This window comes from Hemicordylus capensis, chromosome 5 (genome assembly GCF_027244095.1).
Source record: "Hemicordylus capensis ecotype Gifberg chromosome 5, rHemCap1.1.pri, whole genome shotgun sequence".
NCBI lineage: Eukaryota > Metazoa > Chordata > Lepidosauria > Squamata > Cordylidae > Hemicordylus > Hemicordylus capensis.
In genome coordinates this window covers 197,745,642-197,772,822 of record NC_069661.1, presented here as the reverse complement: position 1 = coordinate 197,772,822, position 27,181 = coordinate 197,745,642, and the positions used below count along the sequence as shown (strand labels likewise).

The 27,181-nt window shown below is 43.0% G+C and overlaps 1 protein-coding gene across 5 annotated transcripts in view; it reads right to left on the bottom strand.

Annotated features, from left to right (window-relative positions):
- TMTC2 (transmembrane O-mannosyltransferase targeting cadherins 2) overlaps positions 1 to 27,181 on the bottom strand; it is a 272,678-nt gene that overhangs the window by 54,960 nt on the left and 190,537 nt on the right. For all 5 annotated transcript variants that reach the window (XM_053257837.1, XM_053257838.1, XM_053257841.1 and 2 more), the window contains 3 exons: positions 17,129 to 17,214; positions 16,004 to 16,188; positions 10,981 to 11,059 (listed from right to left, as the gene is read on the bottom strand). In XM_053257837.1, the coding sequence (XP_053113812.1) occupies positions 10,981 to 11,059; positions 16,004 to 16,188; positions 17,129 to 17,214 (350 nt within the window). The remainder of the gene's footprint in view (positions 1 to 10,980; positions 11,060 to 16,003; positions 16,189 to 17,128; positions 17,215 to 27,181) is intronic.

The window sequence follows — 27,181 nt, the reverse complement described above, 5'->3', positions numbered from 1 at the left end:
CGATCTCGAGGGCCTCCAAGGCTGCCTGTTCTGTGCTCATCACGACCAGCCAATTGTCGAGGTATGGCAGTACTTGCAAGCCATGTTCCTGTAGGAATGACACCACCGGGGCCAGGCACTTCATGAAAACACGAGGAGTGGTAGTGAGGCCAAATGGCAATGCCTTGAATTGATAGGAGATCCCTCCTATCTGGAACCGCAGGAAGCGACAATGTTGAGGCCTTATGGACACATGATAGCATGTGTTTTTTAAGTCCAGTGAGACCATCCACCTGTCCCTGTCCAAGATGGTCATGATGGTAGGCACCAACAGCATCCGGAAGCCCCGAGGCGAACAATGTGGAAAGTGGGAATGTGGTTGCCCCTCTGTATGCGTGGGGGGCATCCAGACAGTCCTCGGTACTGAAGGCTGCTGATACTCAAGGGTGGCGAGACCCATAATGGGATTAAACATAGTCTGAGCAGTCTGAGCAGCCATCCATCCGGTAGCGATCACAGGAACCAGGGTCCCGATGCCAGGAGCTGTAGACACGCTCCGATTCCAAAAGATGGGAACGATACTCCATAGTGTGATAACAACCCCGATAATCCCAGGACAGATCTTGCCGATACACCGAGGATCGCTCTTCTTGGTATCAACATGGGGGCGACCTATGTCTAGGAATCCACGAAGCATTGGGATCGAACTCAGGTGGAGCACAGGCTTCTCCTCAGCTGAAGCACAGTCGGGTTCCCCCGCCGCAACCGAATCCAAACCCCCCGATGGCACAGGCAAAGCAGGACGTGTCAATACTGGGGATTTTTGCACTAAGCAGAGCAACGCCGTCTTGGCCTTCGTAGAGGATGGGCTTGACAATAACTTATCATCCATCAATCCCTTAGCGTCCTTCTGCTTAGGGGCCTGGTCTGTAGAGGAGTGCTTCTGAGTCTTAGCCTTCTTCTTTGGCTTTACCCCCAACAAATTTGAGGGAATTGCAGAAGCCACCTGAGGCTGGTAAGAGGGGAGCTCCTCTGACCATGCCCTATTGCCTGACGCTGCCGAAGGCCGAGCCTTCAAGGGCGATGATCCCAATAACGGGACCTGGTCCTCCATGGTATCGACAGCCAATCGGTCCGCAGACATCAAAGCAGCCATTTTCAGAGACTGCTTAACTTTTAAGGCTTCCAAAGATCAGAAAGCCAGATCCCACAGGGCAGCGCGCAAGCCAGAAGCCCTGTTTCTGCAAGCCTGTTTAAACTTCTAGTAAATTTCTGGCAATGTGGGCAGGTCTTGACAATGTGGGACTCCCCCAAACACAAGAGGCACTCCGCATGCGTATTGGGGAAGGGAAGCTTCAATCTGCAGCGGATACACTTTTAAAAGTTCTTTGTACCCGGCATACACGCCAAGGGCCAGCAGGCCACCAAGCTCTGTCTGAGTCAGGACCAGAGCTCAAAGGAAAGACCGTTAAAAGAAAAACGCAAAGGTGAAAAAACGCAACTGCACAAAGAAAACAACAACAAAGGAAAAACTAAATAAAGCAGAAGAAAACAAGAGAAAAACAACCAGACTACCAGTAGCCAACGAGTTGCTGAGCTGAAAGACACCACAATGTTCGCTGAAGTGTGGACAAAGAAAGACTGATGGGATGAGGCGTGGTGCAGCTGCATATAGCGGCTGGGGGCAGGGTTCCCACCCAAAGTAGGAGAAATTGAGCTTGTTAGATTCCAATGTGGTCTCTGCGCAGGCGCATAGCCCAAATGTGTAGAAGACAGAGACCACGTCAAAGGACCTATATGACATGAAAATGTAATGATGCTTGCTGCATATTTTCACACCAATCCAGTAGGGAGTACTATTATAGAAAGTGACAAATTAGCTATGTCATATACACACAGGTGATGGCTACAAAGTGGTACATTGTTTAGCTTGCAAACTAAATATCTTCATATTTAAGGGGACAAGGATGCAGGAAGCCATTATATTTCATCGTATTCTTGTGTGAAACCCCGCTCCGCCCAACAAAAGTAGGACATAATATATCTGACCAGAGGAGGCATGTATTCTGTTCTAAATAAAAACAATGTACTTAGGGGTGTGCATGAACTTTTCAGTGTCAAACTGGTTTGCATCAAACTGGGCCAGTTTTGTTGGCTCAATCATGAACCGAACCAAGGCTGGTTCAGTCGGTGATTGAACTAAACAAAGCCTGGTTCGAGTGGACCGGTTTGACAGCTCGCCACCCTCCAGTGCAGCCCAATTGCCACTGGAATGCCCTTTAAGCAGGCTGCCTCCACAATTCTGGCCTCCACTGATGCATGGAGGCCAGAACCACGCCACCACATGGGTGGCTTGAGTGATCTGATGGCAATTTGGCTGCACTGGGGGTGGCAAGCAATGGCACCAACTGCCAGGCCGGGCCGGTAAGAACCTTAGACTACCTTTCTTGCCACTTCCCTGCCACTGCTTTTTTATTTCGAACTGGTCTGCTCGAACCAGGATTGGTTCAGTTTGATCGTGGACTGAACTGCTCCCAGTTTGGTTTGCGACTGAGCCCAGTTCAACATCGAACATTTCATGTGCAACCTAAGTACAATATTTTTTTATTTAGAACAGAATACATGCCTCCTCTGGTCAGATTTATTAAGTCTAGCTTTTGTTATTGGGTTTTTCCCCCTACACAATAATATAGTTAAATATAATTGCTTCCTGCCTCCTTGTCCCCTTAAATAATAAGATGATATTTAGTTAGTAAGGTTAAACCATGTACCACCTTGTATCCATCACCTGTATGTATGTGACATAGCTAATCTGTCACATTCTACAATAGTGCTCCCAATTGGATTGGTGTGAAAGTATGCAGCAAGAATCATTACATTTTCATGTCACATAGTATTTTTAGCCTGCATTTTTAATACTAGCAATCTCTGTTTAATATTCAAGTACAAATGTATGAATAATGGATGTATCAGAGCGGCAGTGCTGGAAGCTGTGCCATGTTGGGCCAAGCCAGTGAGAACATTAGACTACCTTTCTCATGTCACTCCCCTGCCCCACTGCGGTGGATTCCCCCACCCCTTTACTTGTAAAGAGAAATCCTCGCTGGATTCCCCTTTACAAGTATTGCCACTTGAAGCGCCAAACTGGTGTGGCCAAATGGACCAAACTCACCAGTTGGTTCGACTGAACCAGTTTGGTGGAATGCAGTTCAGTTCAAATTTGATCCGAACTGCAATTTTGGGTTTGTGTATACCCCTAATGGTACTTATAGGACAATATTATATCTTCCCTTTCTTTTGGTTTATTCAAAGTTATTTGAATAACTTTCTTTAATGCCTCAAGGTTTGTTTCATACATGTACAACACCAATTTATTTACACATAAAGGAGACCCCCATTAACTACACTGGAGACAGGCTTAAGAACAAAGTATGCCAGCTTAAATGGCTTACAAATTAGTCTGAAACAGTTTACTCAAGTGATGCAAGCAGAAACCACATTATTGCAGGTCACATTATGTCAAAAGACTTCCAGATAACTACTTCTCTGGCTACCTTTGGGAAGTAAGAATTGTCTCCCAGAAAACAAGTGAGAAAGATTTTTACTTTTTAAGAGTTTGTTTTCTTTCATGCCACCAGTGACTAATACAGATTATGTGTTGGCAGGCAGGCAAATAACAAAATTTGTGTGCTAATAATTTATGGATTTTGTGAGCTAATGTATTCACATTTTTTCGGTACTGCTAGGCTACAGTTGTGAAGGCAATATTAGATTCACTGAATATTGAAAATATAGTTATGGAACTGTGACAGTAAATTGCCACAGCACCATTCCAAATGTTGATTGGTTGGGATCACACTGTGAAGAAGCTCTTGTGGAAAAGAAACAGGAAGGAAGGCAGGGCAAAAATGAGCAAAAATAGCACTGAAGCAGCTGCCCAGAGAGGCAGCAAATAGTGGGCAACATATGTGGAAATGATAAACTTTTAGGAGTCTCTGTGAAACATTTTGTCTCCTTCTAGTCCCCCTTTCACACCAAAAATGTTCTCCTGAAAGTACAGTTATAGTAATTGCATTCTAGTAATTGATATGCATGTGTGTTATTTCAGTGTTTGCTGTGCTTCAACAGATATTCAAAACAATGAGAATTGACACCATGAGCTACTACTTGGGATCGACCTGCATGTGGTCTGAACCCATGCCATGCTGATAATGTCTTTCAATAGCAGCTCTGTGAGCTGGGCAAATTGCATTGTTACTTTGTAAAGCAAGCATTGCCAGTCCCTTGGAGAAGATAATCTAGAGGGAAAATACCTTGTCATTCACATGATCCACATGGTTCCGATTTACTGATGTTTTTGTTTACCCATGGTATGGCATTGGCATGTATAAGTGGTCCCATGTCATAGCAATAATGAATTACTTAGGCTTCATGTGTGTTAAGCAGAATAGGTTAAAAGAAAATGGGAAAGGTAGGTTTCATTTGGTTTTACATACAGCAACAGCAATAGCAATAGCACTTACATTTATATATCGCTCTATAGCTGGAGCTCTTTAAGCGGTTTACAATGATTTAGCATATTGCCCCCAACATTCTGGGTACTCATTTTACCGACCTCGGAAGGATGGAAGGCTGAGTCAACCTTGAGCCCCTGGTCAGGATTGAACTTGTAACCTTCTGGTTACAGGGCGGCAGTTTTACCACTGCGCCACCAGGGGCTCATATTAATAACATTTAGGACACAAAAGAACTTGTGTCAGAGATGCATCATGAAACACACCTTCTTAGACTGTGCCTGAATATTTTTATAGCCTAATATGTGCATGAGAATAAAAAATCCACCTCTAAAGAGATGGTTTATGAGTCACATAGCACAGCTATAATTCTCACATGCATTGTATACCTTAGGCACATGCCTTAGTCGGGTATGAAGAACACCTTCATGTGAAGATCTCTGAGAACCTGATCTAATTTGTAAGTGTTTGTTAACAGAGTCAATTTCTATTTATTTGGGATGAATGGCTCCTTACAGACCTAGACACCAAATTGACATTGAGCTTTGTTAATTGTCTTCACTAGAATAAAAAAGTAATTTAGAAGATTCAACAGCTAGAATTGAGACACAAAATGAAATCCAAAGTTAATCAATTTCAACAAGGAAAAGAACAATCATTAGAGCATGGGAACTGTGCAGTCTAATAACCTCCAGAGCAGGAACCAATCATGGACAAAATGGGGGCACTGAACTTTATTTGGCGACTATGTTGTCTGTTTCAGATAAATGTATTGGCTCACAGCAAAAGAGAACACACCGTTACTAAGACTTGGCAATATTTCTCCCTGTACCTGGTTTATTCCCCTAGGTAAACTATGATGAATATATCTACAACACCTGCCATCAAAAAAATTAGAATGTACATTTATTTTAAAAATACTACTAGATTTAAAAAAAAAATTGCATTTAAACTATGTCTGTCTTAATGACCTATTTTAAAAGAATAGATAAAGATGCTAAGCCAGGAAAAATGCCACAAGCATATAATCAACAGCCTCATATGGTCAACAGCCAAGTTCACACATGCAAACAGCAGTGTCACAGCCACTCATAATACAACTGCATGGAAACTTCATGTGGGGAAAGGGATCAAGTTCATGTGAAGAGAGGAGAGCTGGTCTTTTGGTAGCAAGCATGACTTGTCCCCTTAGCTAAGCAGGGTCCACCCTGGTTGAATATTAATGGGAGACTTGATGTGTGGGCACAGTGAGATATTCCCTTTAGGGGATGGAGCATCTGGGAAGAGCATCTAGGTTCAAAGTTCCCTCCCTGGCATCTCCAAGACAGGGCTGAGAGAGATTCCTGTCTGCAACCTTGGAGAAGCCACTGCCAGTCTGTGTAGACAAAACTGAGCTAGATGGTCTGACTCAGTATTTGGCAGGTTCCTATGTTTCTGTGAATTTGTATTGTAGTAATTAGAGTGTTGAGCTTAGAAGACCAAGTTCAAATCCCTACTTGGGCCACACCACTTAGTGTAATTGAGCAGGTCACTTTCTTACTCTAACCAACCTTACATGATTTTTGTGAGGATAAAGGGATGGTACCATCATCCATGTATGCCACCATGAGTTCCTACAGGCTGAGAGCCAGACTATTGCTCATGTGCCTCCTGAAAATATGTCCTTGAGGGTAGCAGGACCCTCAGAGACATATTTTTGGAAAGCACAGAGAACTGCAGAATGAAGGATGGATTGTCAAAGTTTTCTCCTTCTTTGCACGTGCACAGTGTAATATGATGCTCACAATATTAACCTGGATGTCAGCCAATAATAATTAATGTTCAAGGGATGTTAATCATGTTGCAAACAATAAAATTTGCAGTACCATGGTGAAAAATGTGCATTATTAAGTGGGGGGGAAATGTCACAAACACATAGCAAGCTATTTCATATGAATAGCTTGTGTAGCTAAGCCTCTGTACGGTTTCATTGGAAGTAGTCAATTCTAAACACTTAAATTATGTTTAAAAGTAACTGGTATCTAACTAGATGTAGATATTGAGTTTTAAGGATCTCACAGTAAATCAAGCTTCTAGGAATTTAAGCACTTTAACTTTTTTGTTCCTCTCTGAAGCAGTCCCCAAAGTAAACAAATTATCTGTTGGAAGTGAGTTACTTCTAAGGTTGCTCAATTTGCTGCACAAGGCACAGAGCTTAGTAAAGATTTTTTAGATCTCAATCTGTTAAATTGCAAGTGTGAAGAATTGGTTTAATTAGCATTGGCCAGATTTTTTGTATTACTGTGTCCAGATATATGCCATTGATTGTGTTTGCTTCAATGTATCTGATTATGTAATATTATGAAGAATTTTGGTCCTGACTTATATAAATGATCACTATTTCCCCTGCAAATCTGCTATACTGTCCAAAGTGACCACATTGCTGCTATGGACTTCTGTCTTCAGACTCCCTGCTAACTTGGCAAGGAGGCACATTTTAACGTTGTGATTCTCTTTATTTAGCAGGGAGAGAGTATCCACCTATCCACCCCCAGAACAGTACCTCCAGTGACTGTTGCTGGTGTCTATTTTATGTTTCTTTTTAGATTGTGAGCCCTTTGGGGACAGGGTTCCCTCTTGTTTGTTTGTTATTTCTCTGTGTAAACTGCCCTGAGCTGTTTTTGGAATGGCAGTAAAGAAATCGAATGAATGAATGAATCTCCGCATAAACCTAAATGTAGGCATCTGATAACATTCATACTATGGCTCCAACAGCAGTATGGGGCATTTTCATGTATTTCTGTTCTTTCTTAAAATACGTGGACACAACCACGCCTGCATTTCTCAACAGACAGGAGTTGGGTGTCTCATTACTTGCACACACAGGCAAGGACAAGTCTGTCATGAAGCCATATGAGGTAACGGCCTCAAGTGACACCACAGGGCAGTGAGTACAGGCATCTTGCTCCATCCCCATAACAGGTGTCACCTCATCTGTTGCCATCAATCCCACCTCTGTGCTTCCCACTCAGAAGCCCTGACCTCTGCATCCCTCACCAGCCTGTCCTCACCTCACTGGCCCAGATGATGCTCTCTTTACCCTTGCCACCAGATGGGGCATACCGCATGACATTGGCTAGTGTTCATCCAAGCACCAGCAGCTTCATACACTGGCTTCTTTCTCTGTTGCTGCACTAGCACCAGCTCTCTCTCCCTCCTCCCATGCACCAAAGTTGTCCAGAGTAAACTGGCTGGAAGTGAGCTAGTTGGAAGGGAGAGATAGCAGGAAAGAGAAAAGAGAGCTGGTGCTACCGCAGCAACAAAGAAAGGCTAGCATCAGTGGCGGCTGGTGCAGGCACCACCAGGAGAGTGGTGGGTGGTACCTTTAAGAATAAATTAATAGGTGCTTAACTCCCATACCGCCACACCTGAAAGCTCTTCTCAGCACCAGAGTGCCACCCAGCACCTGCTGCAGTGGAAGATTGACTCCACTGCTTAGCTGGCCTCCGCACATGTGTGGAGGCCATTTGCTGGCCATGCAAATGGCTTCCACTAGCTGGGTGGCAGAGCCGATCCTCCACCAAAGTGTGTGCCAGGCAGCATGCTGCTTCTGGGAACAGCTTTTAAGTGTGGCAATATGGGAGGTAAGCACCTACTAATTTACACTTACAGGTGACTCCCACCATTGCTCCCCTCCTCCAGGCGGTGCCTGCACCAGCCGCCACTGGCTAGCATGTGAAGCTGTCAGTTCTTGGGTGCATGCTAATGGCTGTCCCGTGTCATGAAAGCAGTGGTAGCAGCCCATTCAATAGCAAGGAGGAAAGAGGGTGACATCTGGGCAGGCAAAGGCACAGGGGCGGGGCCAGCAAAGGGATAAGGTAGCATTAGTGCTGGCTCCAGTCCAGGGGGTGTGGGTCCCGCAAGGGGGCAGGGTGCCCCATTGCCGTTTGCTTCAAGTGGTAACGAGTACTGCATGCAAGTCCTTCTCTGCATCTAGGTTCACTGAATTGTGTTAGGCACAAAAGACATACAAAAACTGTCAAAATAACAGCCTAGCGGATATATCAAAATTATACCTGAAGAACAGATGTGCAGCTGCTTCTTGGAGAAATAAGAGTATGAACATGTTTATAACTAACAATCTGAAACCTGAGTAGATCAGCCTTACTTTTCTTTCCTATTCACCTTCAATATGAAAATAAAGCCGCAGTGCACCAACTAACATTTATACCACTAAGCTGGCTAACATATGAATTACTCTAGCAGGTGGCCTTGTGTGGTTTCAAGAGTAATGCAACACAATCAACTGCATGCTATCAAATTTCCAGGATAGCAAAAGACATCTATACCAAGACTGATCCCTAAGCAAGCCTAATTTTTGCACTAAACTACTCAAGGTTCCAAAGGGACCATTATTTCTTTTGACCCCAATATTTAATTGAAGCTTTAAAACAAAATAGATTACCTCTTTAATGCAGTTGAGTTGGCCTCTGGCCTTTGTACGGCATGTCCAGTGCCAAGCATATTAATCTGTGTTACCCCCATGCATACTTTGTGAAGGTGAGTGCCAAAAAGGAAAACTTATACCAAACCAACACTACATGGAATCTTAAATAATTAGCCTGATAACCATTTTAAAACATATCGTTATAAAGTATTTTTGCTTCAAAGAAAGACAGCCTGATAAAATGTTTTCCCTTGGTTAAGGGCCAAACATATGGTTTCCTTTGCTTGGTTGAAGCCCACCTGGCTGAATAAATCACACCAAATGCTACAGACCTAATTTACTCCATAGTTTTCCATACGGTGCACATTTCAAATAGACAATGTAAGAATGACCATGCAACACAGTGAGTGCAACACAGGACCAAATGAACACTTTACACTGCAGGCCAAAAATGTCACTCTATTTTAAAAGTACCGCAGGAGCTAGATTTTAAAATAGGGATCGGCAGGCCCAACGAGTAAGGTAAAAGCCATTGTGAGCATTCCTCAAAAACCATAGAGAACAGGTGCCACAACTGTTTTATGCTACTGCTAACCAAAGTTTGGTAATTTGGAAGAGAAAGCTTTATTCAGACTAGGCAGCAGCCTTATTTAAAGGTTGGGCTGCATCATATGCCACACAGAATGTTGTTTAGAACCAGGCTTCATGCAATATCCCTGAGTCTCAGGAATGCATTCTCCACTTCCATCCCCACACAAGTGTCTAATTTCTATCTAGGTTAAAATGATCCAAGATTGATCTAGTCCTCCAAATGCACCAATCTTGGTTTATTCTAACTTATTTGTTTCAAATAACCCGAAATCTGAAATAGTATTTGAAGCAATCTGTAAGTGTACTTAAAGCAAATAGGTTAGAATAACCAGAGATTGGTGGGTTCAGACAACTCCATTTCAGACCTTTTCAATTGTGGAAAGTGAAAACACAATTTATTTCCTCTTTCTTAGTTTATTTAGAAGAAACTGGTTGAGAAATCTAGTCAATGAGGTCAACCAAATGAGTGGGTGGGGCAGAGGGCCAGCAGGGAGGCAGGCTCCTGCATATTATTCATTCATTCATTCATTCATTCATCCGATTTCTATACCACCCTTCCAAAAATGGCTCAGGGCAGTTTACCCTTTATTCCCTGAAGATCGCCTCTTCTGACTAGAAATATGTCAGGGTAAACTACCTCTGGCATCATAATACTTGCTAACTAGACAAAGAAGTAGCCCTTTAAAGTGGTGACTCATTTTATTAAGCAGAGGATAGCAACTGTTTCTATATATCCCAGCATAGCATCCCTCCCAGTGGCTGTTGCTGGTATCTCACTTGCTTTTCTTTTTCAGATCTGAGCCCCTTTGGGACAAGAAACCATCTTCTCGTTCCTTTTGTTATAAAAACCATTTTGTGAACTTTTCAGTTGAAAAGCTATATATAAAAATGCTTAATAATAAATATTAAAGATTGCTCACCTTTGTGAAAATGCCACACATTTTTGTTTCATGATTAAAACCAGATTCAAAACATTCAGAGATAAAACAACCCTTTATCAGAAGACAATAAAATGAATGCCTGACTAGAAATGAATGTACTATATGCACAATATAAGCCCTTTTTGCACTTCCACTGAATGCAAGCTTGGGGGTAGGAGTGGGATTGCAGCTGTAAGCCCTGTCATATACAAGCAAAAGTCTGAAAAGAGCTGTAAGTGTGCCCAATTGTAGGTTCAGGTGATCAGATGACCTGCTTTCCCTAGGTCCCTGGTCATACTTTCAAACATATATACTTTGGTTGGAGCAGGGAGCACCTGCTGTGATCCCTCTGCCATGCATACAACCTACAAAACTTGAAGGTATGAAGCAGGCTAGAGACTTTTTTTAAGTACAATATCAAAACATTTTAATATTAATGCCCAGTATTGTGACTCCTGGAAAAACCACGTGTGATTTTACATCTGAAAAAAATAATAATAAACGCATCTAAAAACCTTTGTCAACATGCTCTCAAATGTTTTGCACTCACCCATCATGTTGTATAAGCTCTGTGGTGCAAACTGTCTTGGCATTTTCTGTATTGCTTCTTTGTAAACTGTAAGAGCATCCTGATACGAAAGAGTAAAGGGAAGAATTATACTTGAGCACAGGATTTCGGAAGCAATTTCTACATGCAAATGTAATACAAGAAAATATGCAGAGTTGCCTTCGTTAATCATGAAGAGGATGATATTTCCATTTATAAAAAGAAGTCAAGAAATGAGATTAATCTCTTCAATGCTACACAGAATAATTTCCATTATTGCCCATCTCACTCGAGGATGAGAAAATGGAGCGTTTCAGAACCTCCAAAGGCTCATTAGTCTACATTTAAAATTCTGTAGAATGTGACAATATACAAATTAGTATTTAACCATGGTTGAGTATTTAATGTTACTACAAGTTTCTAAGAATAATTTAAGGAGAGCTCTTGGTCTATTGTAAACAAATCATTATTAAAGAATGTATTATGGTATTATTAAAGAATGTATTTTGTTATCATGGGCCCTGCATGATAACAAAAAGTGCTCTATTTATTCTTAACTGCTAACAGTTATAAATTTATTTTTATTCTCTCTTAGATACTGTAGATCTTTAAGAGTACCGCCATGTTCAGAACAAGGCAAAGTTCTTGTCAATAAAAAACTTGGTTCAGAAATCCACCATATGAGCCCCTGGTGGCGCAGTGGTAAAACTGCCGCCCTGTAACCAGAAGGTTACAAGTTCAATCCTGACCAGGGGCTCAAGGTTGACTCAGCCTTCCATCCTTCCGAGGTCGGTAAAATGAGTACCCAGAATGTTGGGGGGCAATATGCTAAATCATTGTAAACCGCTTAGAGAGCTCCGGCTATAGAGCGGTATATAAATGTAAGTGCTATTGCTATTGCTATTTTATTAATATCACAGATTAATTTATACCTAACTGTGTGTGTCAGTGTGATGAACACACCAACGGCATGACAAATACAGCCCAAACCATCAAGTATTAGATGTTCAGTGTCAGAACCAAACTAGCTGTGACAAAGGCAACCACATTTGCTTAGGAACATAGGAAGCTGCCATATACTGAGTCAGAGCATTGGTCTATCTAGCTCAGTATTGTCTTCACAGACTGGCAGTGGCTTCCCCAATGTTGCTGGCAGGAATCTCTCTCAGCCCTATCTTGGAGAAGCCAGGGAGGGAAACTGAAACCTTCTGCTCTTCCCAGAGTGGCGGCTCCATTCCCCGAGTCGAATGTCTCTGCCCCATTCACAGCTAAACAGGATGGAGTAGGGGATCTATGAATCATGAGGATGTGAGCATGGATGAGGGGAACTGAACTCTCATACTCTCCTACCTGATCTCGACATGCTCTGACACTTTTGGTATCTAAACTGGGCTGGGAGAGGGCAGCCAGAGAGGGCAGGGAGATACTGAAGCTATTCACATGCACGTGCAAAACTGGGCTAAGGGAGCCCAGCTTGGTTTTACATGTGCGTGACTACCACCGGGATCGGGCCCAATCCTGGCGGCACCACGGCGGCAAACCCACCTATGGGGCCACCCTTCAAAATGAGGTTAAGGGAGTAAGTGCTCCCTTAACTTCGTTCTTTTGGCCGTGTTTCAGCCGCAGGTGCTGGTGGACTCGGGGAGGGGAGGGGGGATCCCCATAATGCATCACACACTCACATGGTGCATTATTGAAGTTCCAGGGGGTGATGTGATGTGTCCCAGCACCCTAACCATCAGAGCTGCCCGCAGCAGCTGGTGATCATGTGGGCAGGTGATCTGCCCACCAAGGGATGGTGGAATGCTTGTCTGTGGGGAGGTAAGCTCTTTTGGGCTTCCTACCCAGGAGCCCTTTCTCACTATTTGTGAGAAAGGACTCACTGTGGGGGAAAGGGCAAGGTTCAGCTTTTCTCATCCACATGTATATTTCTTTTCAAATAGCAGGTCCTCATCCTACTTAAGTCATGAATGGGCACACTGGTCCTATTCAGACATGGAGTCCTTTCTCATGATTGGAGAAAGGACTCAAAAGGGGCAAGGGGAGAAAGCCATAAAACGCATACCTTATTGCAGATGATTTCCCTAGTGTTGCTAGGTGGCAGATTGCCTGCCCAGATGACTGCCAGACACTCCTGGCAGCATGGAGGTTTGGGGGCCCGGGAGGCCCCCAGAACTCCCATAATGCACCACGCGAGTGTGCAGTGCAAGTAGTGCAAGCAGCCGGGTCTGACAGACAATAAAAAAAAACTGGTTAAGAGCACACTTGTTCTCTTAACCTCATTTAAGAAGCTAGCCGCTTTGCAGGGTTTGCCGCTGTGCTGCCACCAAGAGCCATGCAGATCCCGGCAGTTCTTACGATCAGCAAAGACCACGCTTGGCTTTCCTAGCCCGGTTTCAGCTGATCGTAACAGCAGCCTCATTATGTGGTATCATCATGTTGCATATTAGTCGTATTCAGATTTTATGTTGTACCTGTTTTCAGATGTCTGTACACTTGTATGTTTTTGGGTTAAACACTGTACCTGCATTCTTTTTCAAAGTGAACCTGGATACAGTTCCCTCAAATGCATAGAGCAGATAGGAAGTGTACTACTGGGGAAGTGTACTACTGTACCTGGGTTCAACGGAATACGTGAATAACTGTGCCTGTGTACACTGTGCAGAGATTGTATGAGTGTTGAATATGACATGTGAATTCATACCAGTATTCAGTTAAGAACAAAAAAATGTTGCCAACATCATGTTTAGTTTGAGCCTCAGTTTCTCTAAAGAATTGAGGGTAGCAATCCCAAGCCTCTCAGCAACACTGGCTGGGCAGGACGGTACAACTGGTAAGAAAGCATTTGTCATACTTCTATTGAATTCCAGTAATTGTTTCCTGAAAACGAACATTTCAAGAAGAAAAACAGATATGGCTTATGCAGGAAAACTCATTCAGACGCTGAATGAGTCTTCTCTCAGTTTATTTATTTATTTAGCACATTTTTATACCGCCCTAACCCAAGGTCCCAGGGCGGTTCACAACAAACAAATACTAAAAACAATTTAAAACAACTAATAACAATCAAAAGTTAAAAAGTTAAAAAGCTAAAAGTTAAAAAGCTAAAAAGCTTGGGTAAAAAGATAAGTCATTAGACCCCTTTTAAAAGCCACTAGAGACATAGATGCTCATCAAAGTTTAAGGACATAGATGCTCATCAAATATCAAGAACATAGAATTATTTTAGTTGGTTGCTTCAGGACTTAAAAATATATACCACTGTCAACTTCGCCTGTCACAAAATAAGTCTAGCTTGCCCCTCACCAACCATGGAGTAGTTTTGGGTTTATCTTAAAGTATAACTTCCTTAATTTTTTAAAAGCTATATGCCTGGTCAGAACAGCTTGGTTCTTTATTTTTGCTTATTCTGAAAATAAAGCTACACATTTCTTTGTGGGTGTGGTCAAACAGCACAATATTTGGGTGACTAATATTTTATTTTGGTTTTGAGTTTCTATGTTTTCGAGAAGGATGATTAGTTTTCCTCATCTCCACTGGAGAAGCTGTTAGTAAGACAGCCTAAACACTGTGAAAGTTGTCTCCTTTTTGTTAGGAAAGATATTGCAGTCTCAGTAGGAAATGGTGGTATTCCAAATTGCATGCCAATAATGTTCTTTAGAACAGGACAATGTTGGGTCCTCAGATGTTGTTGGACTTCAACCCCCATAATCCCCAGCCCCAGTGGCCTTTGGTTGGGGATTATGGGAGCTGAAGTCCAATAACATCTGGGGACCCAACACTGAGAATTCCTGCTTTAGAAGATTCATTTGTTTGTTAATGATAAGGGAAGACACCCTTCATCATTACACCAATAATTCAGTTATTTAAGAGACTACTACCTAGCCACTACCTTTCCCACAAACAAGGTTCCCTGAGCCAAAGAGGAATTCGAACATTCAATGAATCAATGTCAGTCTGTTAGAAACAAATAATCACATACTTCTTTTCCACGGTGTACAAAATATAACTTTGTTTGACTTCTGAAGTCACGACAGAGGCATGGTGGGTACATATTCAGGTTTCAGGAGGTTCCTCTTTCCTGGGTAAGTACTGAGATAATTGCTCTGTCACCACCATTGAAGGCTATAGGCACAGACAATGGCACACCTAGGTGATTTTGGCACCCAAAATGACCCCACTGCGAGGCCTCCCGCTGCTGTGAGGCCTCACCATACCAAACAGCTGGTGTTTTCCATAATTTTAGCCACCATGTGCATGGCCAAAGGGTGGGGAGTGAGTCGAGCAGGCCTTCCAATGGTGGCAGTGGGCAGAGTGGCTGCTGGGCCTGTCTGTCTGGCCCAGTGGCCCTTGAGAACTGCAAGGTGCTCCAGCTCTCCTGTGCAGTTGGAATAGATCATCGCGAGCCTGTGGTTTGGCTTGGCGGGGTAGCAGCAGGAGGCCCCCCTGGTCATTTGGAGGCCACGGACCAGCATCCCAAGGTCCAGGGGTAAGAGTGCCTCTAGGCATAGAGATGGTCTTGAAGGTCCACTCAAGGCACAGAGGTCCCTTCACTGCCCATCCTTAGGGAGATCCTGAAAAACTGTTTTGCTTCAGCAGGCTTTTAAAATTATAAATCTGGTTATTTTTAATTGTACTTTTATTCTACTGATGCTTTAAAAATATTTATTCTGTTTTACACTATATATTACCTTTGCTGTTTTTAAAAGTCACAAGTTGTGTTGAGTGGGGCAGGATCCAGGCTAAATCCCACTGAATGGGACTTAAATTAGTCATATCCCATTTGGTGCTTTATCCTGGCTTAGACTGGAAACTGCCAACTTTATTTCAATAAAGAAAGGCAGGATATGGATTCTACAAATACATAAATAAATGCACACCTCACAAATGTTTTGTGAGGATTTCTCATTTAATGCTTGAAAACAGTTTTTCATACCTAGTTCAATCCCACTATTTAAGTTATTGCAATGACACAATAGTTAACACAATGAATATTTTATATTTTTCTGGCAGGGAAAACTCTCACCTCATACTGTCCCTGTTCATGATAGAGTTTCCCCAAATTATAAAGGCAGCTGGTAACAGAGCTCTTGTGAGCATGAGGATCTTTTAAATTTTCATCAGGAATTTCTGAACACTTCAAGAATGTCTTCCTGGCTTCATCAGCCTTGCCCTGGTTCATCAATATGATACCAGTATTCAAATAGGCAGCTGTGAGGAGAGGGGAAAAGACATTTTAATATCCATAAAGAATGTCATTTTTTAACTTGTTTAAAAATGGCAAAACTGTGAAAGATGCAATGCTCAGTACCTTTTTCAAGCCTAGATTGGTCATTAAAATATCTTAGAGTCAATTCCCTTATTGACAAAAACCAAAGGTTTGCTCAACAATTTGATACAAAATAGAAACAACTGAACCCAAACTGTCTTTGCAGTCATGACAGATGAAGAAGCAAACAAGCTCTTTTGCCATCTAATTCAACACACTGGTAGGGGTGTGCACAAACTGCGGTTTGAGCACTGTTTGTGAGTGGGGACTGGGAGCTTTAAGAAAGAAGAGAACATGTCCTTTCCTCCTCTCCCATCATGCAACCTCCTGCTGGGGCGGCACATGTCCTAAGAATCCCCACAGGGTGCCAGCATGCACATCGTGTCCATGCATGAGCAGGTGCCATTTGCATGGTCAGCAACACCATGCTGACCACGCAAACAGTGCTTGCACATGCATGGACACGATGTGCATGCTGGCACCATGTGGGGATTCCTAGAACATATGCCACCCCAGCAGGAGGCTGCATGGGTGGCAGAGAGCAAGTAAGGACCTGCTCTCCTTTTTCTTAAAGCTCCCGGTCCCTGCTCCCAAACGGTGCTCAAACAACAGTTCATGACACCCCTATGGCACTGGGAAGTTCTTCTCCAAAGCGAATAGGGTGCTCAAGACAGTCGTCCATGTGTCCAGAGAAATGGTTGTAAGCTTGGTAGGAATAATTGAAAACACCAGTGTGTGTGCAGAACCATTCCTTTCATACACAGGAATTAACTCATTGCAGATTAAATACATTTTACAGCTGCCTCTTCTAAAAGTGGTATTCATAACACAGCATGATAGAAAAGCATCTTTTAAAAACAAATGACATGCAGCTTTACTTACAGGCTAAAGTAGGTCTGCTGCCAATGGCCAATTTATAGTAATGTAGTGCTTCTGAAAACCTGCTGTTTTCCTGCAACAGCAATCCTCTGCATTTAAAAGAAAAATGGAGGAGAAAAAGATATTGCATTGAGTGCTCTAAGAATTCAATTATGAAACACAAAGTAAGAAGCTGGAAATTTACTGGCATATATACTCACAGTACAATATTAAGAAATGTTTATCTGTGAATTACAAGAACAGGTGAATTCCTACTGCTTTTGCTACAAGGTTATTTAAAGTAGACTAGAAGAAGCAGTTTCTTAAGAAACTGGGTTAAACATTTACATATGCAGAAAAATGCCATTTTGAGGCGGGGGGACATGTCTACAGTTATGCATATTTGGGATAGTTTGTTCATTTTAGCTCTTGACTAGAGAACCTCCAGACTAACCAACCAGGCTTTTACAAATATGCATGTTTCCCTCATCTTCATCCATTGATGCAAGAATATTTCAACCAACTTGTAAAGCAGTTACAGAATTTGCTGTTATGCAACAGGTAGTCTGTATTGCATGGTATTGTTTCTCACTGATGATTAATGATTCCTAAATTGCATAGGGATCTTCATGTATATTTGTAGTAGTTTCTTGTTGTTGGAAATGCTTGTCATTTTTGGAAACGGAACTTTTCGGATGGATCCTAATAACTATGAGCCTCTTCTCACGATTAGTGAGAAGGACTAAAGGGCGGGCTGTGGGGAAGGCGGGTCAAACGTACTTTCCCTGCAGACGATCAACGAGGCATTGCTGTGTGCGCTTCCCTGCGCCCAGACAATGCCCTGTGCACAGAGGCAATGGGGAGGGTCGGGGACCAGGATGTGTTGTCTTAGCCTCCGTAAATACAGTCATCCTTCACCAATTCTGAAGGTTCTGTTCCTGGAAACCCTCACAGTTGGGAAAACCATGATAGGTGAGAACCGACTGTACAATTATGCACTGCATGAGTGCGCAGTATATCATGGGGCTCCCCCCCTCCAGGCTCCCTGCAGTGTGGCAGCCACAGCTGCAAGCAGTCGAGGCTGCCACATGATTTAAAAAATGGGGTAAAGGGGGTGCTAAAACCCCATTTTAGGGGGAGGCTTCACAGGTTGGTTTGCCACCATGTTGCCGCCAGGATCGGGCCTGATCCATGCAGTTCACATACGTGTGCAAAACCAGGCTGGGCTCCCTTAGCCCGGTTTTGCACACGCATGTGGATAGCCGGTATGAGTTGAATTCTGCTTGTGCAACAGGTTTTCCCATCCTTTGCAGTCTAAAAAAAGCTAATAAAGAACTCTCAGAAATTGTGTGAGTTACAGTGTGAGTAGCTGAAAATGTAGAAATCACAGACTGGCCCTTGAAGAAATGGAAGTGCCTTTACAGTCGCACTGGACACTGCTGAATCCAAGCTCCATTTTCTTACTAACTTTTTATCAGCCCATAGAATTTCAAAGGAAGGCATAAAAGTATAATATAAGCTGGGGCCAGCTACAGAGGTTTGAAAGTGAACTGGTTCAACGTCAAACTAATTCGGTTCGAAGATCGGGGTCAAGCCGAACCAAACCAGGTTTGGCTCAACCCTGAACCAACCCCCCCACCCTGTTTGGGGGTACAACAAATCTTTGAAAAATAGTTAACCGGCTAGGTCAGGCCACGCAGGGTCCCACTGCTCATGTGTGGTGGCCTCCAAAATGGCCACCATGCCAGGGAATAGGCCCAGAAAGGGCTGAAAACACATGCACTGGTGGAATTTTAAAAGAAGGAAGGCTGGCGGGGGAGTGGAAACCACTGCGGACGCCACCCCCCCTTGCCACCTTGGAGAAACCACCCAGAAGGAGTAAGTTTTTTTAAAAAATCTTTTTTAAAAAGGCTCGTTGAACACCCCCCCACAGACCAAGAGGGGAAGGGGGGGTGGTTTTGGAGGGGACCAAAAACAAACTGGGCCAATTTATAGTAATGTACTGGGCCAGGTGGTTTTGTGCACATCCCTACCTGGAGCTGCCGGGTGAGCCACGGCTAGGTGTGGGAGAGCCAGAGCAAAGCCATCACTCAACTGGGAGGGCAATCCACCGACCCAATGAGGATTCCGTGATCGTCTGTAGGGAGAGCAGGTCAAACCCGATCTCTCCGCGGAACCCCTTTTGGCTCTACACACTGATAGTGTGTAGAGCCTAGGTCAACCCAGGCCATGCAGAGGCCCTTTGCGCAGGTGCGGGGCCCGTTAGAGTGGCCAGGAAGCCATCAGGGGGAGGGGGCCCCGCGGACCCTCCTCCTGCCACCTAGAGGAAGTCTCCCGGAGGGAATAAGTAGGTAGATAGATAGATAGATAGATAGATAGATAGATAGATAGATAGATAGATAGATAATGAACAACAGGGGGTGGTTTGGTTCGACCCCAAACAGTTAAACCAAACACATTCGACATCGAACCTGTTGCACATCCATAGTGCTGGGATTCCTGCCGAGCCTAACCCTGCTCCTGAGTCTTGCTCTCAGCTGAAGTTAAGGGAACAAGCTCCCTTATCCTGGCTTCCAGGGTCGTGTGTCTCCTTGGCTCCACAGAGGTGGAGGAGACACAGCGATGGGCGCCTAGAGTGCCTATCTGATCACCCATTGCACATGATCATCGTGCAGTGTCTTGTAAGATATGTGGAGGTCAGGAAAATGAATCCCAGCCTCTGTTGCTCCATGCTGCTCCCAGCAGTACACGTCATGTGGGCATGCAGCTTGTACACCACATAGGCTAAACATGATCGTCCGGGGGGAGGAAGGTTGAACCCTGTCTTCCCCCTCACCTGCCTGCCCGTAGTCATGTGAATAGCCCCAGTATGTTATTTCAGGGTGTGTAGCATTTTACTTCCACTTTACATTCAGGCAGGGGAGGGGGAAAGGAACGACGTGAAGTACAAGTCTAGGTTTCATAGACGAAACCTCTATCAATGTTTATATGCTACCTCCAGGTTCAGAAGCAGTTTGTGTCTGAACATCATTTTCAAGGGAGCAACAGCAAAAGACGATGCATGCCGTCATCTCCTCTTTGTGGGCTTTCAAAGGGCATCTGGTTGGGAAACAGGATCTGTACTAGATAGGCTTTGGCCTGAGCCTGCAGAGCTATTCTTATGTTCTCATAAAAGAGGTCAGTTTATAACGTTAATTAACATTTATAACATTATAAACTGCCCTGATCCATTTTGGAAGGGCGGTACAGAAAATGAATGAATGAATGAATGTATGAATGAATGAATGAATGAATAATATAAATCGTAACCTCTCCAGTCATGCTTCCATAGAGTAGAAACACAGGTGATAGCTGAGTTACAGGTGTCATTCAAAGGCCATTGGGCCACACTGGGGGAAAAGGACCCAATCCTTCAGTACATCTTATGCGCCTTTTTGATCCACAGGAACCCTCCAGCTTTACGTAAAGCAGCAATTGACATATTTAAAATAAATGAGGCACAGGAGCATACTGCAGCAGCATGTCACAGCATTGAGGTACCAATGCAAGCATGAGCTTTGAATTAGTCTTCCAGTTGCTCTCAACTATGCGTATACAATTATCCTTTGATACATTCACTTTATAGTACTCTAGTTATGGAAAGCTCTATTGTTGTGAACTTTAGATGAATTGCTTGCCCATATTGATACAATTAAGTATTGGTTTTTTTCAGTGCTCAGTACAATCCATTATTTTTGCATTATGTTTATGCCACTTGGATTTTAAAAAAATTCTGCTCTCTCCTCATTACAGGACCTCAGAACTAATCTTATGCTTTTATTAGCAGCTTTAATACTGGCATCCATTGGGGCAATACAGATTTATTTCCCCCTTCTGTTTCAAGATACAGACTGTTTTACAGCTGTTTCACTAGCTATTTAAAATTCATATACATGCAAAATGAAGAGCAGATGCAAGAGCTAATATTGAATTCTGGTAAATAATTAAAGTCTTGTTTAATACTGTGTAGTAAACCTTAGCTGAACATTGTGATGCACATGACCTCCACAGTCTTGATGAGGCCAGGAAAAAAGAAACAAAAATCTTGTTCCCAGATTGAGGTTGCATCTGGATTGGCCTTTGTCATCCTTCCCTTCCCCCGATTCAGTAGCTTCTGAAGATTAAAGCCGAGTTGTTGAATGTCTTCTGCAGTTCTAGTTCCATCTCCGAATGAAAAATATTCATGGAAAACTTTTTTAAAAGTTTATTTGAACTGGAGAGGGGGGGGGAACCCCATTAGTTGTTTAGATATGTGTGCACACAGATCTATGTGCAGATCTATGTTCATATCTGCTTAACAGATGGTTACCAGTAACACTGGTGAGTTGATATTGCTGACTATATGTTTGGGAGGAGTAGGGATTCTTAATTCATCTTACCCTTCATTCCACAAAGAAAGAGGGCCTAGGTGCAGTTGCTTCCTCCAAACACGTAAATGGTTCCGACAAAACTGAAAGCAGCACAATCTGCTTTCTACTGAGCACATTGTCTCCAATACAGTGAGAGGAACCATGCACACAGACACAGCAGCTGGATATGGTCAGTAGATCCACTCATTCAACACCATGTTGCATATATGAGTGCTGAACTGGCAGAGGCATCCACCTTTGGAAGCTGGCTCTTGTTCGCAAATCTAGTAGGCAGATGATGCATCCATCAATGTTGAGGAAAATATTCTGGATTGTGAGAAGATCAAGGGAGGCTGGGAGCTAGCCTGAAGTGTGTGTGGTGTGTGTGTGTGTGTGTGTGTGTGTGTGTGTGTGTGTGTGTGTGTGTGGTGACCATGGCCAGGCATGTAAAGAGGCGGCCGATGATGAGAAGGGGAGGGTAGTAGAGGGAGGCGGCTGATGATGAGAAGGGGAGGGTGGAGGAAAATCTGTGGCCATTCCATTCCTGGCTTGAGTATCCTGAGTGAAGTTGGAGGCACACAGCTGAGAGAGATGGGGACCAGAGGTGGCTGAATACTTTCTTGCTCTTGGACACTTTCCACAGGACCCAAGAGAAGGAACCAGGAGAACTCACACCTTACATCACATGATTTTATAGATATACTCATTTCTGGATAGCTCCATTAATTTTAGAAAGACTGTATGAGTTCAAATGGCTTTAGTATTATGACCAAATAAAAACAACTTTGAAGCTAGGCAATAATGCTGAGTTTTCATTTTTAAAATCAAATTTCTTATTTCATGCTGCTGAAATCATACAAGAAAAGGACACATTAAAATATAACAGTAAATAACACCCCTAAATGAAATTTCAAGTTACTATTTTTTTTAAAGTCTACATATTGTAGTATCTCTTAAGACGGGGAACATATAAATGTTTCTCCAGATTAAGTATTCGTTGATAGCTATTGATGTTTCTTAAACTTTTGATTTTGTTTAATAGCAAATGAAAAACTGATGAAATATTGAGTCTGATAACTAATTAGTAGTGCAAAATGCCTTGTAGAATGCACTAGCCAATGTGCATTGACAAGAAGGTATATAATTACCCACACAAATTGTCTCAGACTGAAAAGCAATTTTGTTTTTGACTGTTCTGACAATCAAAGTCAAATAAGGAAGCTGGGGTTTGAAAACATAATCATATAGCCAAAAATACATACAGAATATTTCAGACAGGTATTTTGCATTTCTCTGCTTTGCAAATCTAGTGATTAAAGTCATTCAAAGACTTAACACATCAATAAGGATGAATTTAATATGGTTTGTGAAACAATGTGATTCTTGTTATAGCCGATTAAGATACAAATAAAGGTGCATTTCTTGACAAGTACATGTTTTTTTTAGTTGTTTTTTAATTTTTAAAAGTGTGTATGTTGGGTGGATAGTTAATTTTTCTACCCAGTTTTTTAGAGACTGGCTTACATACTGCACAGTCTACTGTTATTCTAAGCAAGATGCCCATACGCTGCTACATTCTTCTCAGACAGAATTCCGAACGGAAGCATCATCATTGCAGCCATGATGCTGTGCTTAGTAGCCATGGAGGCTATGTGCATTTGCAAGCAGCAGCGGCATATCTCTGAGCAGAATGCAGCAGCATGTAGGCACCTCACTTATAACAGTAGTTTGCATAATATGCAAGCCAATATCACCATCAACACTCACTATCATCCTCTACTTCCCAACTTCACTCAATGGGCCAATTCAGACATTAATGCGGAGCCATAGTTTATTTCATCTAACTGAGATTAGTTTGTATACCTGAGCCCAAACCAGTCAACATTCCATGGTTTATCTGAAGCTAGCAAACCATGGTTTGCAGTTGATTCAAAAGGCAGATGGAAAACAAAAAGCAGACAAGCGGCTCTACATCATAGTTTGCGTGTTGTATGAATGGAAACTCAGTACATGGTTTGGGTTATTTACAAATAACCCTTTAAGAAGGGCTTGGATAACTTCATGGAGGAGAGGTCTATCAATGGCTACTAGTTGGAGGGCTGTGGGCCACCTCCAGCCTCAAAGGCAGGATGCCTCTGAGTACCAGTTGTAGGGGAGTAACCTGTGGCTTCCAGCGGCATCTGGTGGGCCACTGTGAGAAACAGGATGCTGGACTAGATGGGCCTGATCCAGCAGGGCTGTTCTTATGTTCTTAAATGATGCTTTAGCACAAATTATCTTTTACAGTGGCCTGCTTCATACATAACAGGAAACCGGAGATCCCTTCACTTCTGCTTCCCAAACCTGAATGTACAAACCAGGGAATTAAAGTTATTAAAAACACATAAAAATGGACCCACTGTTTCCTTCCCCAAACTGCGCATTGTCACCTTCAGTTCTCTCTAGGTTTCATCTGCTCAGCCTCCAGTTTGCCTGTGCCAGTGTTACATACCAATGCTTGCACGCAGTTTTATCACTCTAAAACCAGAGTCAAGGGAGGAAGCTCCTCCCTTGCTCCAGCTCCTATTGGTCATGCAGCCTGCCATTCAGGAAAGAAGGAAGCCTGCACAGCCAGCTTCCCCACCTCTCCCAAACATATGAACATGTATGGGAGAGCAGGGGGAGGGGGCACAGAACCGCAAGTCCACTCGACCCACAGCTCCATGTTATGTATGACCCAAGCCATTATGTCTGAATGCAGTCATTATAAAACAGTCCTTGGAAAAGTTCACTTGTTAGTCCTGGACAAATAGGAGAGCATGTGGATGTCTGGTAAGGTGTAATGAAAACAAATTATGCACCTGCTCTAGGCGGATTGTATCTCCACCCACACCTCTAGATATATTAGCAGGCACATAAAAGATCAGGGACCACTTAAAGAGTAACTTATCAGAACCTCACAGCAGATGACAATTTTGGCTGTATCTCACAATAAGAAAATATTGTTCTTAATTAGGGATGAACTGAATATTCATTATCTTTGTTTGCAGTAGCAAACACAATAGGAAGCTAGTCGTTTCATTGATAAAGAATGATAAGAATCAGCTTAGCATCAAGAGTATAGCAAGCTAGTCAGCATTTCAAATGAAAAATGATGTGCACTTATGCTAGGATGTGAACTAATCACATGGAAAATCATATCCTTGTAAACATTATGCTCTTGCTTTTACATAAAAGTACCCCAACCGTTTAGTGGTAAACCAACCAAGCAGAAATAATAAGGAAGATTTTTCCACATTCTTATTTTTAAAAAAGACAATTGTAAAGAAGCATGTTTTATGACATCTGATAAAAATATTTGCTTATTCTTTGTATTAGATAAATGAACCCATCCACGCCTCTTGTTTGTAATAGGCTTATTTTTTACATACCTTCGCAGGAATTATCTGAAAATTCACCCATTCTAGATGCTTCCCTGCTAACCATCCACTGTTCCAAGCCTTTCTGTAGATGGGTTCCCTCCTATCTTTCCCAAACTTACTTTGCTATAAGGGGAAGTCAGGAGAAAGGAAATCGGCTTCAGGAAGGGATCTATCTCAATCTTTTTCCTGAGGAGTCCTAGAGAAACTCCTACCCTTTCTTACTAACATCCCAGAAACTATGGCAAATTAAGACTCCCAAGTATTTTTGTATCATAAATTTCATATTGGTAAGGCTTTACAGTCTAACAATGATTTATGAATAAGGTGCTGCTGGAAGTTAGTTTTGTGAAAGGGAAAGGCTCAGGGGTAGGGATAGGGCTGAGCTTAATTACAAGCCAAGCCAAAATTCAAGGCATTTTGGTTCAGATCATAAAAAGCTCATTATTTTGAAACAGGATAGTCTAGTGGTTTAAGAAGCTGACTTTTACGCAAATACTTTGGGTTTGATTCTTGCCGCAAAAGTTCCAGAAACGGAGTGGAAGTTAGTCTTGCAGTAGTGAGCATAAATTGTCCCCTTTGTTAAACATGGTTTGATTTGGTTTGTATTTGGATGGGTGACTGCAGGTTAGCACTATCTGCTGTAATATATTTCCCTTAGGGGATAGGGCTGTAGCTCAGTGGTAAAGCACATGTTTGTATGCAGAAAGTCCCAGGTTCAATCCCTGGTATCTCCAGGTAGGCCTGGGAAAGACTTCTGCCTGAAATCTTGAAGGCACTGCCAGTGCAGACAATCCTGAGTTACGTGGACCAATGGTTTAAGGCAGATTCCTGTGTTCCTGTGAAGGATCATTACAAAATCCATTCAATTCAGAAATGTCGCAACATTACTATACATGCATGGTTAATAGTAGATAAGGTTAGTGGGATAAGGACAGGAAGAACTCCTGCTTGAGAAGGAAGGGGTTTGGGGATGGAGTATAAAATCCAGGAAGCTGTCCAGAACCCCTTAACTATGTTTAAAGGACAGGCCACATTGTACGCACACTGGCCCCTGAATTTTATTTAATTTATTTTTGTACACCACCTCAAAGTTCCATCTCTGGGTGGTTAAAAGCAACAATTTGTTGTAATTTGCTTTGTACCCTGACACAAAATGGATATAATTAATTTCTTAAAACCATGTTCTTTAGGAGCCCAAGACTTTATTCAGAGTACAGGATTTGTATTATTATTATTATTATTATTATTATTATTACTACTACTACTACAACTGTTGCTTTTAACCACCCAGAGATTTGTAGTGAAATATATGGAGCCCATCACACATTTTAAAGATCCAGGTACAGCAACTACTGGGAAGTCTTAAATTCTGAGTTAGCCCTAGGATGTCACCTTGTACACAGTTACATGAATAATATGGGGAGTAGGGGTTCAAGCATTTTTTGGAAGTGGTGCATGGGAGCTTTAAGAAAGAGGAGAGCTGGTCCTCACCTGCCCTCTGCCACACCATGTAGCCTCCTGCTGGGGCGGAGCTTGGCCCAAGTACCCACACGCAGCACCAGTATGTGTGGATGTCATGTACGTGCTGGCGCCATGGGGGGGGGGTACTTGGGCTCAGAGCCACCCCAGCAGGAAGCTGCATAGGGTGGTGGAGAGCAGTTAAGGACCTGTTCTCCTCTTTCTTAGAGCTCTTGTGCACCGCTCACCAAAGGTTCCCAAAATGCGGTTCATGCACACCCATAATGGGGAGCATCACACATAACTAGAGATATGGTGGAAGTGTTATATGTAGCCTTCACATGGCTGAACAGGCAACCTGATTTTCATTTTAGAATTGGCTTGCTTGTGCAACTGTGGAAATTCAAGGAAAGCTCTGGATGCGCTTCAGGTTCTTCCCTCGGTGTATACATAGTTTTCTACAACTTCAGACATTCAGCAACATCTAAAAGAAAACAATCTTAAATTCATGAAGTGTGCTCTAGGGATGTGCAAACCTGTTCGATGGTTCAGGGTAGAACCAAAGCATCCCCTGTTCGGTCCAACCCTGGACCAAACACCCCCTGACTGTTCAGGGGATTTGCAGACTTTGATTACTTACCCCCTTCGGGAGAGTTGTTGGAGGCAGTGGGGTGGTGGTCTTCAGAGGTTCCCCCTACCCCCACCGGCCTCCCTCCCATTTTGGAGGCTGCCGCACCTGCGCATTTGGCCTCTGCATGGCCGGGGTCATGCAGAGGCCAATTGCAGGCACAGCGGCCTCCAAAATGGCCACCACGCTGGAAGAGGAAGGC